The 16,004-nt window shown below is 39.7% G+C and overlaps 1 protein-coding gene across 1 annotated transcript in view; it reads left to right on the forward strand.

The window, feature by feature from the left end:
- slc12a5b (solute carrier family 12 member 5b) overlaps positions 1-16,004 on the forward strand; it is a 78,456-nt gene that overhangs the window by 53,134 nt on the left and 9,318 nt on the right. The window contains exons 7-25 of the mRNA XM_041799210.1: positions 407-654; positions 731-942; positions 1,128-1,295; positions 5,525-5,623; positions 5,760-5,817; positions 5,993-6,167; positions 7,406-7,524; positions 7,664-7,762; positions 9,153-9,272; positions 9,413-9,517; positions 9,613-9,781; positions 9,931-10,126; positions 10,420-10,589; positions 10,744-10,875; positions 12,956-13,063; positions 13,312-13,428; positions 13,714-13,844; positions 14,251-14,265; positions 14,362-14,479. Coding sequence (XP_041655144.1) covers positions 407-654; positions 731-942; positions 1,128-1,295; positions 5,525-5,623; positions 5,760-5,817; positions 5,993-6,167; positions 7,406-7,524; positions 7,664-7,762; positions 9,153-9,272; positions 9,413-9,517; positions 9,613-9,781; positions 9,931-10,126; positions 10,420-10,589; positions 10,744-10,875; positions 12,956-13,063; positions 13,312-13,428; positions 13,714-13,844; positions 14,251-14,265; positions 14,362-14,479 — 2,559 coding nt within the window. The remainder of the gene's footprint in view (positions 1-406; positions 655-730; positions 943-1,127; positions 1,296-5,524; positions 5,624-5,759; positions 5,818-5,992; positions 6,168-7,405; positions 7,525-7,663; positions 7,763-9,152; positions 9,273-9,412; positions 9,518-9,612; positions 9,782-9,930; positions 10,127-10,419; positions 10,590-10,743; positions 10,876-12,955; positions 13,064-13,311; positions 13,429-13,713; positions 13,845-14,250; positions 14,266-14,361; positions 14,480-16,004) is intronic.

The raw sequence follows: 16,004 nt of genomic DNA on the forward strand, positions 1-16,004 counted from the left end.
TTTAAGAAGGACTCCCTTCTTAAATATATTCTTAAATATTTTCTTATTTTACATTCAGTATTTAAAGACTTTAAATGTAAATTTTAAAGTAAAATTTGTAACTCTCTTGGACTTAACTTTCTATCACCTTATTTAATATATGTTCATATCTAATAAATCTTTATTGTATCTAATTTATTCTTTTTTTTATTATTTACATTGTTCAAAGCTTTGATTGTGATGAAATGAAGTTTTTCCTTGGTTATTATGTTTTTTAAAGGTTGACATTACCATGTTGAGAAAAGAAATCTTAAATCAATTCACTTTTTTAATTCTAGGTGAATTTTGGATGACCAAACTTCTCCACCATATTCCACCACATTCTTCCTCCTCTTCATCCGATCCCTCCATATATCCATCCTGTCAGATTTATATTGTTCCCCAGGCAGCCATCTTTAAGCTTGAAGGCCTGGAGGGGCCCGAGGCAGAAGCGGCTCTCCTTAACAACATGCGGGTGTATGGCACCCTCGTTCTGAGCTTTATGGCGCTGGTGGTGTTCGTCGGGGTCAAGTATGTGAACAAGCTGGCGCTGGTCTTCCTTGCCTGTGTCATCCTCTCCATCCTGGCTGTTTACGCTGGTGTCATTAAGACCGCCCTGGACCCTCCTATATTCCCGTAAGTGATGATTTATGGAGGAAAAGACTCCAGTAATGATGGTGGTTTATGACATTTGTTGACTTCTTTTTTACAGCGTCTGCATTCTAGGAAACCGTACACTTCTTTCGAAAGGATACGACATCTGTGCAAAGGTCATCGAAATAGACAACGACACCGTCACCACCAAACTGTGGAGGACTTTCTGTGACTCTGACAGCCTCAATGCCACATGTGACGACTATTTCACCAACAACAATGTCACAGAGATACAGGGTATCCCTGGGGTCACAAGTGGCATCCTGGCAGGTAAAAGACAATAATTGAAATGCTTTAGGTTCCACCAGTCAGAGTTTTTAGGAAAAAGAAATATCATTTCATAAAATAGATAACAAATTGCTTAAATAAATAACCTCCTTCTCTCAGTGTTTAAAAAACCTTCCAAGGATCAATGAACCCCACACACTCATTTATATCCTTCTCTGTATTTAAAGAGAACCTTTTTGGGAACTACCTGGAAAAAGGGATGTTCCTGGAGAAGCGTGGGCTCCCATCAGAAGCTGATCCAAACAATCCCACAACCGGCTCCAACCGCTACGTCCTAGCTGACATCACCAGCTTCTTCACCCTCCTGGTTGGGATTTACTTTCCATCAGTCACAGGTAGGTACACAGCACGTCTAGTCAAAAGATGTCTGATGGCTTTCTTTATCAAAAGCATCTATTAAAAGCTCTGTGGCCTGCTGCACTAGCTGTGTTAAAGCTCGAACTAAGTGCTTTATCGCTAAGTTGTGATTTATGCAATACCAAAAACTTTGCAGCTGCAAACCAGAAAAGTTACAAAATAAGTTTCTCTATTTGAAGTACATTTATTCACTGTCCCCCAACGTTGTTTTGATATTCCCATTACTTCCTGTCGTCTTCTGACGCGATTTCCTGTGTCCCACCCTCTCTGTTTCATTGGCTGTTGGAAACATGTGTTTGCAACTGGGTCAGTAATCAGTTCACACTACCTGACCATGCAACGCTTTGGCTCAAAAAAATTCAAACATGTTTGATGAGGTCAGATCGGGTCTGTTCCCCTCACACACATGCAGATTTTTGTGCCAACTAGCCATACCGACTGTCCCCAATTAGTGCAGACTGGTGCAGACTTTGCCCAACTGGGGATCATGGGTAAAATCTGGCAAAAAAAAATCTTGTAGTGTGTCCTCAGCTTTAGAAGCATTGGTGCTAGCCTCCTGGCTAACTGTTACTTCTTTTTGGAGCTGAAAAGTGTGTCACGCTATTATTGGGCTCTGAATACATATTCGTGCCACTTTTTAACCCCTTTTCATTGCTGTTTCCACATATTTTGCAACATTTGTTTTATATTGAAGTGATTTTTACTATTTTCTACCCTTTTTACTATTTTAGCCACCCATTGCTTCACCTTATGGCCTTTTTTAACCCCTTTTCACCACCCATTTTTTTCTACTTTTTCCTTTCTTAACTCTATCTAATAATCACCTCACTGAGTAAATGCATAAAAGCAAACTATCTTCTAAAAAATGAAACAAGAACAGTTTTAGATATAAAAAAGTGGCATTTCAAAATGTGAATTAAAGGGAGATGAATTATGAGTGACTACAAAAACTGTTTTGTGAACTTAATTGTGATTAAAATATTTGATTGTGTGACAGTCCTCAAAATTAAAAGTTTATAAATCTGACCTTGCTGATGACCCACCACATTACTACCAAACATGCGATATAGGTGAAGAACAGTAGAGTAAATATACTTACAAAGGTTCAAGGTTCACAGTTCAAAGTCAATGTATTTTCCCCATGAAGGGAAATTTGTTTTAAAGTCAGCAGTTAAACATACATCCAGACCAATCATAAATACAGCATAGGGACACAATAAATAAAAAGCTCAAAGAGACAGTGGATGGTAAAATAAAATACAATTAAAGTACATTATAGAAAATAACACAGATTCAGAATTACTCATTTGAAAAGCCAATTTTTCTTAGCCTGCATGTTGGTAGGCAGAATCTGACGCTAGATGGTAGCAGCTTAAAACAAAGGATGGCTGCGATCAGCCAGGATCAAATGGGCCTTTTAGAGGGTCCTGACTTTACAGATATGTTACGTCATTAAGGGTCTAAAATGAAGTTTTTACACACATTTCCTTAGCTTTCTTGAAAAGTGCAAATGTTGTTGTGCCTTTTTGCAAACTGCTTCCACCTGGGACTCAGAAGTTAGTGTGTCATCAGTGACAATACCCAGATATTTGTAGTTTTGCACAGCCTCAACAGCATAGTTACCTCCGCCAAGGAGGTTATGTGGTCAGGTGGGTTTCGTCGGTTTGTTTGTTAGTTAGTTAGCAACATAATTCAAAAAGTTGTGGACGGATTTTGATGAAATTTTCAGGAAATGTCAGAAATGGCATAAGGAAGAACTGATTAGATTTCGAGACTGATCTGGGTCACCGTCTGGATTCAGGAATTTTTTTAAGGATTTTGTACTATTGGGAGATAGGGCTAATGGGCTGTTACCACTTTACACCAAGAGATGGCGGACGTGAGTAACTTCAATCCCAGCAGCATTTTGGTTGTGTTTCTATTCAAAGTTTTGGAGTTTATAAAGTTTTTAAAAAATGCATGTCTGTTCAAGTAGACGAGTCGGAGCGTAACAGGGAGAAAGACAGCAAATTGTAGCAAGAATACTCACAATGCTGGGAGGAAAAGAGGAATTTTCAACCTCTGTCATGACTTCCAGTGATCCAGTGAGACCATGGGAGAGACTGTCAGTGCATCTGTTGGCACCGGCAGGCAATGCTTCTACCATGACAGCCCACCCATGGCGAAGCCAATACTTTACCTCACCGTGTTTCTACCACACCTTGCAGGGAGTAATCGGTGAATGCCATGGTGGGGAGCACATGGGAATGGATTCAGGAATTTTTTAAAGAATCCTTCAGTATTGGGAGATAGGACTAATGGCGGAGGTCTGCACACTCCGAGGGTTTTCTAGTTACCGATGGCTTTAGGAAAAATTAGCTGGATGCTGAGCATCAGCTGTCATCTGTTTTGTCTTTGACACGTTTATGTTGAGGCAGGAAGACCTGCACCAGTCAATACATTCTGACACAGCAGGGCCGGAGTCAGAACCGTCAGTGCTGAGAGATGACACAATAACAGAATCATCAGAAAACATAACGATCTGACAATCTAAAGGCTGGCTTTGACGCTCATTAGCCCTTGGAGGTCCACTGGCTATTTTTCCATTTTGTTAATTTTCTTTTGACAAAATAAACCACTCAGAAAATGTATACCATGCTCATGTTTGATATAGTTTTTTTTTCGGAACTACCTCAACTTTATAAAATGAAAACTCTATTTTTTATTTTTTAAGTTTAATTTACTGTATTAGATATAGGGCCTCCAAATAGCACAACACCTCACAAAAATGGATTTAAAAAATTGTTATTCAAAACAATAAATTGTCATTTTTAAAAAGAAATTACAATGTGCTGAAATTATGAAAAAATACCATTGCAGTCTTGTACAGCATGGTCCACTGTCCCTTATGTATAATTAATTTTTATAACAAATTAAAATGATCGTATTTCCTGTTTTACTTGGCCTAATGACATCAAACGAAACTGAAAGAAAGCTAAAATTTTCCACACAAAGTGATTGCAATGGAAAATGTAGCTTTGTTTTCATGCTGTCATGTGACAAAAGTAGCGCATGATGAAACCACGCCGGTGTGATCGTGGACCCCTAAGAGCTACTGTCCAGGACAAATAAAAGGGGTAAAAGGACACACCCTTGTGGTGATCTGGTGAAGGACAGAAGAGCATCTGACAAGATGGCATTCAGCCTCACATGCTGGGATCAACAAGTAAAACATCAGTCTCCCAACATATCAGACTGGAGTTTATATGGTGGATGCTCTCCAGAGTTCCTGCCAAAATAAATAAAAGCTAAAGAGAAATCAATTAAAACAAGTCAAACAAATGTTTTCACTCCCTCAAAGTGTGTCAGGATTAAGTTAAACACCCCTACCTGACCTGTAAGCAAACTGTAAGGGGTCCAGATTTTCCACCACAGTTTTTAGAGCAAGCCATTTTCAATGTTTTCAAAAGACTTTATTACAAGAGAAGTAAGAGCTAGAGGTCTGAAGTTACTGAGTGACTTTGGCCCCTTTTATATTTTACATATTAAGTCCTTCCAAACACAAGGGGCCTTGTGAAATCCTGTCAGATCTTTTGCACAGTTCTTAAGAATACAGCCTCCATAATGAAGTCACCAGCATCAACTCTGCAGCCAAACTTTGGAGAGATCATTGACAGATTTTTTTAAGGGTCTCTGTGAGGAAAAAGATGAGAATTTGTTCTTGTAATGTCACGCTTAAGTTCTCAGAACTGCATCTATAAAACAGAGGTATGTTTGAAATATACACCCAGATCAGGCATTTTCTTTCAATTAGTCAAGGCAGTGTCTCCCAGTTACATCCTGGTCTGGCTTTATTTGCCTCCTGGGGTTTCGTGGCAGTTCTACCCCCCTGTGCCCTCTATCAGCCTTTGTGTTTTCCAACTGTTAATGATTAGAAAACTCCTCACCTCTATTCCCATTAAAGCAAGACCTTCCTATAAAACGTCCCTAAGGGATAAGCCATCAATTTGGACTCAGTCCAAACTTTTATCACCTGTCAGGTTTTAATGCGTCCCTGCAGTAGTAAACAGTAAAAGCCTCTTTGATGATATACCTTCCATAAATCATTGATAATATTTGAAGTGAGCAGATTAAGGTTCACGGTTAGAGGTTACCGAGAAAAAACATGTTGCAGTCACATCAAACATTTTATCAGTTATTTGATTATCTCACTGCGCTCTTTCCTCAGGTATCATGGCTGGCTCTAATCGTTCTGGCGACCTGCGTGATGCTCAGAAGTCGATCCCCATTGGAACGATTGCTGCTATCACTACAACCTCCACTGTGTGTATCCTTCAAGAAGCCAAGGGCGATGAAACACAAGCCATGTTGATCTGAAAGAGCTTACTGCTGGTCTTTTTTAAGCTTAGTCAGCAAAGTGATGTTTGGTTCAGATATTATCTTTCTTAACAGCTCTTCCACAGATATGTCCTGTGTTGTGCTGTTTGGTGCCTGTATAGAAGGAGTCGTCCTACGGGACAAGTAGGTCTTAACTGAATTAATTCATGATATGTCGACAGGCAGAGCAACAGTAGCTAGTAGGAACTTAGTCACATCTTTAGATATAGCTTTAAAAAAGTAAATAGATGTATTTTTTTATTATTATTTATATTTCTAAATAATCCATCGAGTGCTTTGTCTTGGCTTTATTTTATAGGTTTGGTGAAGGGGTCAATGGTAACCTGGTGATCGGGACGCTTGCATGGCCGTCCCCTTGGGTCATTGTATTCGGCTCATTCTTCTCAACATGTGGAGCAGGTCTACAGAGTCTGACTGGGGCGCCACGTCTCCTACAGGCCATCTCTCGAGACGGCATCATCCCATTTCTTAGAGTAAGTACTCACTTCCCTTCCCATTCATTTCTGTCATTAAAGTCCCTGTAAAGTGGAATTCAAACTTTGTGTCTTAACACACTAGAAATGTTGGAATAAGGTTGATGTAAACACATGAAAACACTGAGATCTATCTGTGACTGAACATTTTAATCAGACTGTTATAAAGTTGTTCACCTCTTTCCTGGCTTGCTTTAATGAAGGCAGGGCAAATCTGAGCCCATGACATCACCAGTCTCGATGGACGATAACGCTGCAATGACATAAAATCACCAGGGAGTTTATCTTAGTACAGTTGTTAGAGCTGTGCAGAGGATCAAAAGCATTTTCAAAATCTGAAAGGATCGTATTTCTTGTGAGTGGGTGTGGCTTTAGCTCATTCAATGGACACGCCCACACCATCCTAGCGCAGATTTGACTGTCTCCTGATTTTGAAGCTTAATTTTATAAACTTAGAGATGTTTTTCATCACTGAAATTTGGCCTGGTGGTTTAAAACACAGTGGCCTGTCACACAACAAACCTGAAATACAATTTTTTTTTATAACTGTACAGGGACTTTAAAGTGTTCATATTAAAAAGGAGATTTACAAACCTTGAAAAATAACTATTATTCTTTGTGGTAAATTGAAATCCCATGTCTCGTTTGTGTAGCACATTTTTTCCCATAGAGTAGACCAGGGCCTGGTACTGCAGGTGGGCTGTAAGAAGTCCTTTACAATTTCTAGATAGACCGTAGAAATTTTCTTTTTTCAAATTAAATCAAATAAAAGGCTTTATTACATGTCATTTATTAAGTCTCCAAATTAACAAACACAACCAGAAGTTAAATCATGTGACCTTTTTTGTCTGATGTGGAACTGGTGTCACAGTTTAACTCGAGTTGGATTAACTGGTGACACTTCTATGCCACTCCCTTCCCTAATTTAAGAATTTATCAGTGCCTTCAAAGACAATGGTGCTAATAGAAAAGAGTGTGCTGGACCACAAAGTGTGTTTGTCATGGATATAAAAAAATGTACGTGACTTTGCATATGTCTCATTAAAGCAATTGCTCATTAATCACACTTAAATCTGGAGGTATATACTTAAGTCTCATGGTTGTATGAGAGTTTTGGTGGAACCCAGAAGATTTTAGTTGTCAGATGTGCAGTACACTGAAGTTTGAGAAAGGCTTGCATTCACTGTTCAAGATCATGTGATAAGATATACTAAAAAGTGCCCTTCTTGTTGCTGCAGGTGTTTGGGCATGGCAAAGCTAATGGAGAGCCCACCTGGGCCCTCCTGCTCACTGCCAGCATTTGTGAGATTGGGATCATTATTGCCTCGCTTGATGCAGTCGCTCCAATCCTCTCCATGTAAGTGCACTGAAATGTCTCTAAAAACTTTTGTTGAGTAGTTTCTGCGGAGGCATTATGTGTTTACAATCTTTCTTCCTTTTTTTTTGCAGAGTTTATTTCTCTTCTTCACACCCTGCTTCTGTCCCTCTCTCTTTAGGTTTTTCTTGATGTGCTACATGTTTGTGAATCTTGCCTGTGCACTGCAGACGTTGCTGAGGACCCCCAACTGGAGGCCTCGCTTTAAGTTCTACCACTGGTCAGTGTGTTTATTGATTTTTTTTTTTCAGGTAGGGGGTATATTTTTGGGCTTTTTTATGCCTTTTTAAGAGAGGAGGACGGTGAATAGAATCAGAAACAGGGATGTGAGAGTGGGGAAGAACCATGCAGGGAAGTAACACTTGTAGTTTAAAGATTAAGTTGTGCTTTAAGCCAGTGGTTCTCATCTGGTGGGTTGGGACCCAAACTGGGGCTGTTTCCAGTCGGTTGCAGAGGTGTGCCCAGAAAGAAAAGAGGAAAAAGTCTATGAATTACTGATGCCCTAAGTAGACATACAATATATACATTTATTTTTAAGTTTTTTCCTGTGATGACGAGTACATTTTGTTGGTTTTCTCAAGATTTCAACTTATTTATGTCCTTTTCCCTGGATAAGAAAGCTCCCAAGATAATTACGACATCCCTCAAGGGATTACCAAATTTCCATGTTGACTAATGAAATGCATGCAAAAAGACCAATTAAAAAAAGGGGTTTCATATTTTTATAGCTATTAATACATGTTTTCTATTTTTGGCCACTTACACCATTAAAATCAAAGTTGTTGCTCATTACTAATATATTCAAGATGAAATACAATTTGCATGTAGTATATGGAAAATATTTCATTCTTTATCTTTTAACATTATAAAAATCAGGGTTTTTATGCACTTAACGTGGCATCTAAAGGGTTAAATTCCCCCCAAAATAAATCTGTATATAATATTTATGATCAAATCCATTCTTGATATTTAAAAAATAATGCAATAAAGGTTTTTTTTTCTTTCAAAAAATGTATTTTAATTTTATTGTCATTTATGTAGGCTATCACAAACGTCCTGAGTGTAACAATTCATTTTACACTAGAAAAGATTTAACCCTTTCATACATAGAAGTTACAGTGAACAACAGTTCAAAGGGCGTTTTCTACCAAATGCATTGGTTATGATGATCAGCCACTTCACCAGATGTAAGTCATCACATACACTGCCCTCTACTGGCCAGCTGTAGTAAGTGTACCAAAAGTGTTTTTAAAATCAAGAAGGCCATCAGACAGTGACAGGAATCTGCTATAAACCTTTTTAACCCCTGCAGGTCAACATTTTGTAACATCACATCCAACTGAGGAACCATTTCACTGCTAAAATAGATCAAAGAAAGTTAGGACTGATCATCTGTCAACTAAAATGACCATCATGCATTGCTGTAGGAATTTAAGCAACAGTTAAAAGTAAGACTGACTTTGTTGATCAGGAAAACATATGACATTGAGTATGTTTTTTTTTTCTAGTTTTGAGTTCATTTATAGCTGTGACTCACATTTTTTTACAGCAAAAACTTCTGGAGATGTAAGTGAACAAATAAACAAAACTTCATCCTTCATCTTCTCCAGGGCTCTGTCTTTCTTGGGCATGAGCTTGTGTCTGTCCCTCATGTTCATCTGCTCCTGGTATTACGCCATAGTCGCCATGGGTATCGCCTCCTGCATCTACAAATACATCGAATTCTGTGGGTGAGTAATTATCAGGAAAGTAACTTGGATGAACCAGAAGAATTATAATGTGGAAACTGCTGTATAAATAGTTGTCATCACTGCTTAGTTAGATACCACTGAGCTTTTTCTCATCACCTACATCATGTTCTGTGTCACAGAGCTGAGAAGGAGTGGGGTGATGGGATTCGGGGCATCTCTCTCAGCGCTGCACGCTTCGCTCTCATGAGACTGGAGGAGGGGCCTCCTCACACCAAGAACTGGAGGTCTGTTTGTACCACATTAAACTATATCTGATGACTTTTTATCACCTCATGAATCTATGAAAGTCAAGCTTTGGTGTGTTTTGTTTTTTTGCCAGGCCCCAGATCATGGTCCTGGTTGGCATGGATGCTGAGCAGAATGTGGAGCAGCCTCGTCTCCTCTCTCTGACCAATCAGCTGAAAGCGGGGAAGGGTCTGACCATCGTTGGGGCCACAGTTCAAGGAACCTTTCTCGACAACTATGCTGAGTCCCAGAAGGCAGATCAGGTCCATCCTCTTATCTTTAAACATTGACTTGGGATGGAAAACACAGATTAACCCCACACATCTCCTACTTAAATAAAAATAACATCAATACAGTAGATTTGTTCTTTAAAGGTTATAAACCGGCCATCTCTTTCTTGGTATATTTTCAGTCTCTTTGTAAACTGATGGAGACAGAGAAGGTGAAGGGCTTCTCTCAGGTGGTTATCTCCTCCAATCTAAGAGATGGGACGTCCTATCTGGTCCAGGTTGGAGGACTGGGAGGTTTGAAGCACAATACTGTGATGGTCTGCTGGCCCAAAAACTGGAAACAGCCTGAGTATCACATGGAATGCAGGAATTTTATTGGTAAGTCTAAAACTCTTCCTGCTTACACTAGGAAAAAGCGATGAATTGCAAAAATTACAACACTTTAATCTAACTGCTGGGATTGTTTGACCTAGGTTTAACCATTTTGTTTTATATTGTTTTGTAGCATATCGTATCATATCTATCGTCACCATCCCCAGAGGAAATGTGTTCATTTTGACAAAGTCCCCCTCACATACCGAGATCAAATAAATAAATAAAAGAGAGGTGAATTCTTCCCTGGCCCTCTACCATGTTTTATAACAAACCTTTTTTCCTCCATCCCTCTGCAGAGGTGGTCAGAGAGACAACGATAGCCAGCATGGCCTTGTTGGTTCCTAAGAACATCCACAGCTACCCCTCTAACGGAGAGCGCTTCACTGAAGGACACATAGACGTGTGGTGGATCGTCCATGATGGAGGCATGCTGATGCTCCTGCCCTTCCTGCTCCGCCAACACAAGGTGAGAATTAATTATTTTTTTCTCGGAGCAGATTGAATGTGAGGAGAATAACTTTTGAAGATAATAAACCTAACTTATAGATGACAGAGTGTTAAAGAAGAACTCTGACAATGTGTCGTTTGCTCACTGTGAATGTTCCCATTTTCTCTTACAGGTGTGGAGAAAGTGTAAGATGCGCATCTTCACCGTGGCTCAGATGGATGACAACAGCATCCAGATGAAAAAAGACCTCATCACCTTCCTCTATCACCTGCGCATTGATGCTGAGGTGGAAGTGGTGGAGATGGTGAGAGACTTGTCTGACATGTAATCTGAGCTCACACAATATCCAGCAGGGAGAGAGGTTTTCTTTGGGAAACTGTTAAAGAAGTTTCCTGTCCTGTGATGTGAGTTAGATTTTAGACTTGGAATATTTTTTTGCTTTGAGTGGCCTCTGTTCATTACTTTCAGGCACAACATGTAGAATTTTCATGCTTAGGGACTACAGACCAGCCAGTGGCTGTAATGTGGCATATTTGGACTGTCTAGACTGGTACCAGTATTGTCCATTAATATTTACCTTTCAAATGAACATCATCATTCTTGTTATTAGTAGTAATAGTAATAGAAGTAGTACTAATAACTGTAGAAGTTGTCTTTCTTTAAATCTGTTTAACCAGGAACTCCTCACTGAGATAAGGAATCATTTATGAGATTGTCCAGGCCAAAAGATAAAAAACAGAGCAGTACACTGACAAAAAATAACAAATCTTAAATCACAGAGCAGAAAGTCATTAGCTAAAACATCTACAACCTGATGCATCTCCCTCCGATACTTTCAATGTACCCTTTAAAAAGATTTAAACTGACCAGCTCCTAAAGACATAAAGTCTCCTATGCAGATTCCGGGATATGCCAATGGTTAAGCCTAAAAGTGGTCAATGAAGGCCACCCATCTCAATCATACGGAGTACAATGATGATTTAAGGACTTCAGATTCTTCATAAACCTCAGAACCCTGTAGGAAACAGTATCCAAAGATCTAAAGCAGGGGTGTCCAAACTTTTTCCACTGAGGGCAGAATAAAGGAGGTGGGGTGGAGGAGGTTTGCAAGAGCAGTTTGCAGCAAGAGCGGCAGAGCCTGGCCAGGCAAGAGCAGTTTGAAGAAGGCAGCATTAGAGCAACTGGCCAATAGCGTGCTTATGGCAAATCAGCTGGCCATTAGCTGATGAGGGCTTGTATTAGATCAGCTGATGAGGGCAGAGTTTCACTCAGTAGCCTGCCTGAACTCATGCTAAAAGCTCAATTTAATGGCTAACAAGGCAAATAGACAATCAATTCCAGGTTTTTGGGGATGCCATTCAGATTTCAGGGGGCCCTGTTTTGCCCTAGCTGCCACTGGCTCAGCCACCGGGATATTGTTGGTACTGCTGTTTGCTACCAAAACTCATCAGGGACTTAGGAAACAGGATGTTATTATTCTGGTTGCCAATAATTTCACTTTGTGCAGTGTTGTCTTTGTTTAGTCACAAAAAACACATCTATGAATTCTTCTTGTTGAGTTGTTTGTTTACAGATTTTGCATGGTAGCACCGTCTCATGCTAAAACTATGAAGTGCAACACAGCTGAGCACATGCTCCATGTTCAAATGTGAGCATTACTTCATTTTATTCCCAGAATTTGCTGCGGGCTGATCAAAATTGGACCACGGGCCACATTTGGCCCCTGGGCCATAGTTTGATCTAAAGCATTAAGAAGATGCATGCATGTACAGAGCATCACCACCTGATGCTGAGTAGGAGCGGAGCAGTAGATGACAGTGTCATCTGCATATAGGGGAAATTTTCATTGGGAACAGTATGAGTGATACTGTTGATATAAATAACAGCGGTCCTAAGAATGAGTCCTGCAGCACACCATTTAGAGGTATATCAGTCTGCACACACTGCATTGTTTGATGAATAACTTTTAAAAAAACAGACTGACTCCTCTGACAGACCAGTGTTGCACCACCTGTCTTTTAAAATGACATAGTCAACAGAATCAAAGCAGCACAGTGCTCGTTACTGTCCAAGGACTCAATAAAACCACTAGTCCTGTGCCTTTACTGTAAATCTGACTGACAATCAGATAAAATATTGTTTAATGGTAAACATTGTTTGAGTTTGCCACTCCTTATAAAGAGCAGTTTTTTAATTGAAGTCCTCAATTCAAAAAGGAAAGCATGTCAGTGGGTAAAGGTCAGGTAGTTAGAGCCATGCAGCACATCACCACTCTTTAAGTTTTGTTATTGTTTTGATTTTGAGCCCCCTGGTGGTGAAATTTACATGCTGTACATTTCAGAACATGTAAGTGAGTATTTTTGTTTTTTGTTTTTGTTTTGAAGCATGACAGCGACATTTCAGCATACACCTATGAAAAGACACTGGTGATGGAACAACGCTCACAGATCCTCAAACAGATGCATCTGACCAAGAATGAGATGGAGAGAGAGGTAAACCTGAAAATTTTCCACATGTAACTTTAGAAACCTCATATCATATTAGGTCTCATATCATTTTAACTACTTTCACATGATGAATCTCAGATGCTACAGTTCCCCTTTTTGTTTTTTGTTTTTTATTTTGACATTTAAATGATAACTCTGTGAGAAGGAGTGGGTTTGCAAAAAGTTGTTTGTGTTGAGTCCTGTTTTCAAGAATTTAAAACTTGCCCCTTTTCTGTACCTTTGTCTAACTACAGATTCAGAGCATTACAGACTCATCTCGTGGGTCCATTCGGCGTAAAAACACGCCCGGCCTGCGCTCCCAGCAAAGCACTGAAGAGGGCGCCAGTGTGGCAGAAAAACCAGAGGATGAGGTAATGCTGCATGTCTCCTTAGTAAGAAATGACCAGTCTATTGATCTTTTCTCTCTTTGTTCCTCTCTGCACTCTGGCATGGGCAAAATAAATCTCATCATGAGAGCACCACTCACAGCAACACAGTCACACTCTCCCACTGGCCACTCTGGGATTTCCCTCTGGCCTCTAGCCCTCAGAGTTTCACCTTTACTGACAGGTGTCTCTTTTCTCTCTTTTACCCTGTCACACTGTCACGTCACGGTGTCCCTGTCTCAGTCTGTGGCTGTCTCCAACCCTAAACAGGTACAGCTGATCCACAGCAAGAATGCCTCCACGCCCACCAGTCCAACCAGTCCTACATCTCCCACTACACCTGCAGACAAAGGACAGACAGGCAACACAGAGGCAGGCAAAGACCCCTTCAACATGAAGCCGTGAGTGACCACTCAGTTTCACCGCAAACAGAATTGATACAAGTCAAGGACACAGTCAAGGGCTGGGTCAGCGGTCAGTATTTATCTAAGCTGGCCTATTTGTCTAGGCTTAACTGATGCTTTTTGTTCATGTGTGTGACAACAAAACTTTGAACTGAAGTTGCACAATCTGTTTAAATCACAGCTTGTGGACTGAATCTGGCCTTTAAAAGAAACTCTACATATTGAAACTCTAAAAACTAAATTACAAATCAGAAATCAGATCAGTTAAAGTTTTCTATCTGAACTAGTTTACAGGCATTGTTCCATTTCTTTCCTTTATTTTTCCTTTATTCAATTTCCTTCATTGAGAAGTAACATCCTGAACGTAACCGACTGTTATTTCCATCCCAACATGCTGCTGCAGGGAGTGGGAGAACTTGTAAGTATTAACATTTCCTACATTAAGTAAACTCTAAGCAGCAAAGAGACTGATTTGTGACCTAAACTCAAAGTGACTGAATGTTTTTGTAATCAGGAACCAGACAGATGTGAGGCGAATGCACACAGCGATGCGGCTCAATGAGGTCATCACTAAGAAGTCCAAAGAGGCAAAACTTGTCCTGCTCAACATGCCAGGGCCACCCAAGAACCGTGTTGGTGATGAAAACTGTATCCTTAATGTTGAATTCATCAAACATTTGTCTTTGCATGGATTTACAAGTGCACTCCAGAACAGATGCTTTCTCGCTTTAAAAAATCTAAGTGAAAACAAGACAACCAAAGACAAAAAAGTTCAGGCTCTGAAAATGTGACACTGTGAGTGATGAAAGGTTTAGCTGATACAGGCAAAGAAAAGAGGAAAACTTGCATGTATCATGTTAGATCACACTACTTGGCTTAAGGGTATAATGTCTTAAAAAGAAAAGGGCCTGGATTTTCTAAAATGGATTAAGCTTTGTTTGGGATTCACTAGCTAAAAATGTTGACCATATGAGGAAAGCTGTGACTCGCCAGCTGTTTTACTCATCATACCAACACTGCTGATCCAGTGGCTGCAGAAGGCCCAGAAGTCTCGTTGTAAAATGCCATTTTTTGCAGCAGGATTACAGCCAGGCTCAAAAAAACAATATATGTCTGAGTATCCCAAGTCTTAGAAGTCAGTGATGTGTTGCTTATGTATCATATGTGCTGTTACTCCTTCACTTCGATCTTCTCTCAGACATGGAGTTCCTAGAGGTGCTCACTGAGGGTCTCAATCGGGTCCTCCTGGTGCGCGGAGGAGGACGTGAGGTCATCACCATTTACTCCTGAAGGGCTTTTAGCAGCATCTACACGGACTTTACCCTCTCCTACCTCTCTATCATTCCAGGAACAAAAAATATCCAAGTACAGGTTTAACCGTTTAGACATTTTTACAAAGATTTATGCAACACCTCTCTATTCTGGACTTTCAGCTCATAACAACAGGTGTCTCCATAGGTCAAAAACAGCCTCCTTTTCTGATATGTTAAATTTACGTTTTGTCCTTCTTGCTTCGGTCCTTGTCATTTGTAGAAAATTTTTTTCTTCATTGTGTTTTCTTATTTTCTCATATCTATAATTATTGACATATTTATTCACCTCATCACTTCTGTCTTTGTCCTGTTTCTTTGTCTTTTACTGCATGGTTGATTTTACTAGTTAAAAGCTGGTGATTGAAGGCCTTTGCTCAGTCAAAACATTAATGATTAACTTAATCATTAAGTAACTAAATTACATTACACTCCCTACAGACATAGACTGACTGAATCTAATAGATTTACCACATTTTCCTGCTCATTAGTGCCCTAAGTCTAGTTACCATCAGTGTATATGCAGAAATGTGGGATTTACAGTTTAAGCCCCAGAGATAAACAATGTTTACATCCCAGTCTTGTCTGTGATATGAAAGGGATTAGTCTGACTGTGTATTTTATGAACTGTGCTTAACAGAAACACTATAAATCAAAAGATGACTTATTGCAGATTATAATGTTTACTGTATTCTCCTTGCAGATGGATTTGAATCATATAGACACATGGTGTCGGTGCAATACAAAGCCTGTGAGCTCGGCTGCTTTACTGATTTTTCTGCTCTAGAATATCAATATTGATTTGAAAATTGACCATTCCTATGTTTTATAGTTTCAGTCGAGGTCT

This window comes from Cheilinus undulatus, linkage group 11 (genome assembly GCF_018320785.1).
Source record: "Cheilinus undulatus linkage group 11, ASM1832078v1, whole genome shotgun sequence".
NCBI lineage: Eukaryota > Metazoa > Chordata > Actinopteri > Labriformes > Labridae > Cheilinus > Cheilinus undulatus.